At 49.0% G+C, this 6,000-nt stretch overlaps 1 protein-coding gene across 6 annotated transcripts in view; it reads right to left on the reverse strand.

Moving 5' to 3' along the window:
- LOC308127153 (pleckstrin homology domain-containing family A member 5-like) overlaps window positions 1–6,000 on the reverse strand; it is a 59,853-nt gene that overhangs the window by 32,850 nt on the left and 21,003 nt on the right. For all 6 annotated transcript variants that reach the window (XM_080491993.1, XM_080491991.1, XM_080491992.1 and 3 more), the window contains exons 4-5: window positions 4,507–4,590; window positions 313–478 (exon numbers count right to left, since the gene is read on the reverse strand). In XM_080491993.1, the coding sequence (XP_080348119.1) occupies window positions 313–478; window positions 4,507–4,590 (250 nt within the window). The remainder of the gene's footprint in view (window positions 1–312; window positions 479–4,506; window positions 4,591–6,000) is intronic.

Here is a 6,000-nt window from a genome sequence, read left to right on the forward strand (position 1 = left end):
TACAGTAAGGTATGATACATTAAAGTAGGGTACAGTAAGGTACAGTACAGTAAGATAAGACTGTACGGTGGTAAACTGTACACAGACCCAAGTACGGTGGGTTCGTGAACGCAGTGTAACGACGCAGGAACGTGACATCATCAGTAAGTACACACACACACACACACACACACACACACACACACACACACACACACACACACACACACACACACACACACACACACACACACACACACACACACACACACACACACACACACACACACACACGTGTTATTAGCTGAACGTTGTGCATGACGCTGGACTGACCCGTGTGGACGAGGTGGAGGTGGTGGTGGTGACGGGGGTGGACGGGCTGCCCGGGAAGGTGCTGTAGTCAGAGCCGCCGGTGTAGTTGGAAGCTTCGCTCATGGTGCTCATGGGTCGCTCCTTCTTGTCGCTGCTGCCTTGCTCAGAGGAAGTCTTAGGAGCCGGCCTGGTGCAGGGCGAGAGACATAGAGAGGCAAGGAGAGAGAGAGAGGGAGTTAATCACACCTCAAACTGCACAGACAACATCTCAGAGAACATCTCAGAGAACATCACAGAGAACATCCCAGAGAACATCTCAGAGAACATCCCAGAGAACATCCCAGAGAACATCTCAGAGAACATCCCAGAGAACATCCCAGAGAACATCTCAGAGAACATCTCAGAGAACATCTCAGAGAACATCACAGAGAACATCTCAGAGAACATCTCAGAGAACATCACAGAGAACATCTCAGAGAACATCTCAGAGAACATCCCAGAGAACATCCCAGAGAACATCCCAGAGAACATCCCAGAGAACATCTCAGAGAACATCTCAGAGAACATCCCAGAGAACATCCCAGAGAACATCTCAGAGAACATCCCAGAGAACATCTCAGAGAACATCTCAGAGAACATCCCAGAGAACATCCCAGAGAACATCCCAGAGAACATCCCAGAGAACATCTCAGACTGTTCTATCATTCCTGAGACAGATTCTGCAGATCTGATCACATCTTCAATATTCAAACCAGAAACCAGACCGAACAAATCAATCAATAAACCTCTGATCATCTCCAACATTCAGCAAATATAAAACAGCACTGAGACTGATAGAGAGACTGATGGAGAGACTGATGGAGAGACTGATGGAGAGACTGATAAAGAGAGACTGATGGAGAGACTGATAGAGAGAGACTGATGGAGAGACTGATGGAGAGACTGATAGAGAGAGACTGATGGAGAGACTGATAGAGAGACTGATAAAGAGAGACTGATGGAGAGACTGATGGAGAGACTGATGGAGAGACTGATAGAGAGAGACTGATGGAGAGAGACTGATGGAGAGACTGATAGAGAGACTGATAGAGAGACTGATAGAGAGACTGATGGAGAGACTGATGGAGAGACTGATAAAGAGAGACTGATGGAGAGAGACTGATGGAGAGACTGATAGAGAGACTGATAGAGAGAGACTGATGGAGAGACTGATGGAGAGACTGATAGAGAGAGACTGATGGAAAGAGACTGATGGAGAGACTGATAGAGAGACTGATAGAGAGAGACTGATGGAGAGACTGATGGAGAGACTGATGGAGAGACTGATAGAGAGAGACTGATGGAGAGAATGATGGAGAGACTGATAGAGAGAGACTGATAGAGAGAGACTGATAGAGAGAGACCGATAGAGAGACTGATAAAGAGAGACTGATGGAGAGACTGATGGAGAGACTGATGGAGAGAGACTGATGGAGAGACTGATAGAGAGACTGATAGAGAGACTGATGGAGAGACTGATAGAGAGACTGATAGAGAGACTGATAAAGAGAGACTGATGGAGAGACTGATGGAGAGACTGATGGAGAGACTGATGGAGAGAGACTGATGGAGAGAATGATGGAGAGACTGATAGAGAGAGACTGATAGAGAGACTGATGGAGAGACTGATAGAGAGACTGATAGAGAGAGACTGATAGAGAGACTGATAGAGAGACTGATAGAGAGAGACTGATAGAGAGAGACTGATAGAGAGACTGATGGAGAGACTGATAGAGAGAGACTGATGGAGAGACTGATGGAGAGACTGATGGAGAGACTGATAGAGAGAGACTGATGGAGAGAATGATGGAGAGACTGATAGAGAGACTGATAGAGAGAGACTGATAGAGAGACTGATAGAGAGACTGATAGAGAGAGACTGATAGAGAGAGACTGATAGAGAGACTGATGGAGAGACTGATAGAGAGAGACTGATGGAGAGACTGATGGAGAGACTGATGGAGAGACTGATAGAGAGAGACTGATGGAGAGACTGATGGAGAGACTGATGGAGAGACTGATGGAGAGACTGATGGAGAGAGACTGATGGAGAGAATGATGGAGAGACTGATAGAGAGAGACTGATAGAGAGACTGATGGAGAGACTGATAGAGAGACTGATAGAGAGACTGATAAAGAGAGACTGATGGAGAGACTGATGGAGAGACTGATGGAGAGAGACTGATGGAGAGACTGATGGAGAGACTGATGGAGAGACTGATGGAGAGAGACTGATGGAGAGACTGATGGAGAGACTGATGGAGAGACTGATGGAGAGAGACTGATGGAGAGACTGATGGAGAGAATGATGGAGAGACTGATGGAGAGACTGATGGAGAGAATGATGGAGAGACTGATAGAGAGAGACTGATGGAGAGACTGATGGAGAGACTGATGGAGAGAGACTGATGGAGAGACTGATGGAGAGACTGATGGAGAGAGACTGATGGAGAGACTGATGGAGAGACTGATGGAGAGAGACTGATGGAGAGACTGATGGAGAGACTGATGGAGAGACTGATGGAGAGAGACTGATGGAGAGACTGATGGAGAGAATGATGGAGAGACTGATGGAGAGACTGATGGAGAGAATGATGGAGAGACTGATAGAGAGAGACTGATGGAGAGACTGATGGAGAGACTGATGGAGAGAGACTGATGGAGAGACTGATGGAGAGACTGATGGAGAGAGACTGATAGAGAGACTGATGGAGAGACTGATAGAGAGAGACTGATGGAGAGAATGATGGAGAGACTGATGGAGAGACTGATGGAGAGAATGATGGAGAGACTGATGGAGAGACTGATGGAGAGACTGATGGAGAAACTGATGGAGAGACTGATGGAGAGAGACTGATGGAGAGACTGATGGAGAGACTGATGGAGAGACTGATGGAGAGAGACTGATGGAGAGACTGATGGAGAGAATGATGGAGAGACTGATGGAGAGACTGATGGAGAGAATGATGGAGAGACTGATAGAGAGAGACTGATAGAGAGAGACTGATGGAGAGACTGATGGAGAGACTGATGGAGAGACTGATGGAGAGAGACTGATGGAGAGACTGATGGAGAGACTGATGGAGAGACTGATGGAGAGAGACTGATGGAGAGACTGATGGAGAGAATGATGGAGAGACTGATGGAGAGACTGATGGAGAGAATGATGGAGAGACTGATAGAGAGAGACTGATGGAGAGACTGATGGAGAGACTGATGGAGAGAGACTGATGGAGAGACTGATGGAGAGACTGATGGAGAGAGACTGATAGAGAGACTGATGGAGAGACTGATAGAGAGAGACTGATGGAGAGAATGATGGAGAGACTGATGGAGAGACTGATGGAGAGAATGATGGAGAGACTGATGGAGAGACTGATGGAGAGACTGATAGAGAAACTGATGGAGAGACACGTGAACTAGAGCGGGACACAACAAGAACTAGAGCGGGACACAACAAGAACCACAGCGGGACACAAGAAGAACTACAGCGGGACACAACAAGAACTACAGCGGGACACAACAAGAACTACAGCGGGACACAACAAGAACTAGAGCGAGACACACAACAAGCACTAGAGCGGGACACAACAAGAACCACAGCGGGACACAACAAGAACTACAGCGGGACACAACAAGAACTAGAGCGGGACACAACAAGAACTACAGTGGGACACAACAAGCACTAGAGCGGGACACAACAAGAACTACAGCGGGACACAACAAGAACTACAGCGGGACACACAACAAGAACTAGAGCGGGACACAACAAGAACTACAGCGGGACACACAACAAGAACTAGAGCGGGACACACAACAAGAACTAGAGCGGGACACACAACAAGAACTAGAGCGGGACACAACAAGAACTACAGCGGGACACAACAAGAACTACAGCGGGACACACAACAAGAACTACAGCGGGACACAATGAGAACTACAGCAGGAGGCAAGAGGAGACGAGACGAGAGGAGACAAGGCGACGAGACAAGAGGTCTTTGTTCTGTCTTTCATCGTTTCGAAAACGTCTTCAGTCGTGTTAAATTCTCACTGAGAACAAACTGAACCAGAACCCTGACAACAACCGTCCAATCAGAGCCTCTTCTGACCGCCGTACCAACAGACACTAGGAGATGCTGAGACAATCAGAGACACTCGGAGACTTGAGACACTTACTGTTCGTTGACCACGAAGATGCAGTTGTCCTGCGAGGGGACGGAGGTCACCGGGTGTTTGCAGGTCACCTTCCGCTCGTTGTGGCTGCAGAGAAACAGAAACGAGCATCAGCAGAGTCTCTGGAGGACAACTGGAGGAGACGAGAAGACAAGCTGGACACACACACACACACACACACACACACACACACACACACACACACACACACACACACACACACACACACACACACACACACACACACACCTCGAGCAGTGTGTGACGCTGAACTTCAGCATGACGACCGACTCCCAACAACTGGAGACATTCAGAGTCTGAGGACCAGAGACCCTCTCTCTCTCTCTCTCTCTCTCTCTCTCCCTCCCTATCTCTCTGCCCCCTCCTCGCTCTCTCTCTTCCTCCCCCTCTCTCTCCTCCCTCTCTCTCTCTCTCCCTCCCTCTCTTCCTCCCTATCTCTCTACTCCCTCTCTGCTCCCTCTCTCCTCCCTCTCTCTCTCTCCCCCTCTCTCTCTCTCTCTCTCTCCCTCCCTCTCTTCCTCCCTATCTCTCTACTCCCTCTCTGCTCCCTCTCTCCTCCCTCTCTCCCCCCCCTCTCTCTCTCTCTCTCCCTCCCTCTCTTCCTCCCTATCTCTCTACTCCCTCTCTGCTCCCTCTCTCCTCCCTATCTCTCCCTCTCTCTCTCTGCCCCCTCCTCCCTCTCTCTCTCCCCCTCTCTCTCTCTCTCTCTCCTCCCTCTCTCTCTCTCCTCCCTCTCTCTCTCTCTCTCTCCTCCCTCTCTCTCTCTCCCTCTCTCTCTCTCTGCCCCCTCCTCCCTCTCTCTCTCTCTGCCCCCTCCTCCCTCTCTCTCTCTGCCCCCTCCTCCCTCTCTCTCTCCTCCCTCCCTCTCTTCCTCCCTTTCTCTCAGCTCAGTCTATTTCTGGAGGAGTATGTCACTCTGATAATTAGACACTTTCAGGGTGTTGAATGAAATCATGAATCCAAACTGACGTCACCTCGTCATTTAGAGTGGAATCCAAAGAGCTCACACACACACACACACACACACACACACACACACACACACACACACACACACACACACACACACACACACACACACACACACACACACACACACACACACACACACACACACACACACACACACACACACACTCCTGTTTTACATCAAACTCACTTGTTTGAAAACAGTAAACAAATGAAGAACATGAGTTCTACAGTTTATTGTCCTGCGATGGTGTAACAGCCGTTAGGGTAGGGTAGGGTAGGGTAGGGTAGGGTATGGTAGGGTAGGGTAGGGTAGGGTAGGGTAGGGTAGGGTAGGGTAGGGTGTGTGTTTCTATAACTTTAACTGTAACTAACAATCAGCTGTTTCCTCAGAGCTTCTCTGAGTCTGTGTGTGTGTGTGTGTGTGTGTGTGTGTGTGTGTGTGTGTGTGTGTGTGTGTGTGTGTGTGTGTGTGTGTGTGTGTGTGTGTGTGAAGGAGTCAGGAGT

Source organism: Lipophrys pholis (assembly GCF_963383615.2).
Source record: "Lipophrys pholis genome assembly, chromosome: 22".
Taxonomy (NCBI): Eukaryota; Metazoa; Chordata; class Actinopteri; order Blenniiformes; family Blenniidae; genus Lipophrys; species Lipophrys pholis.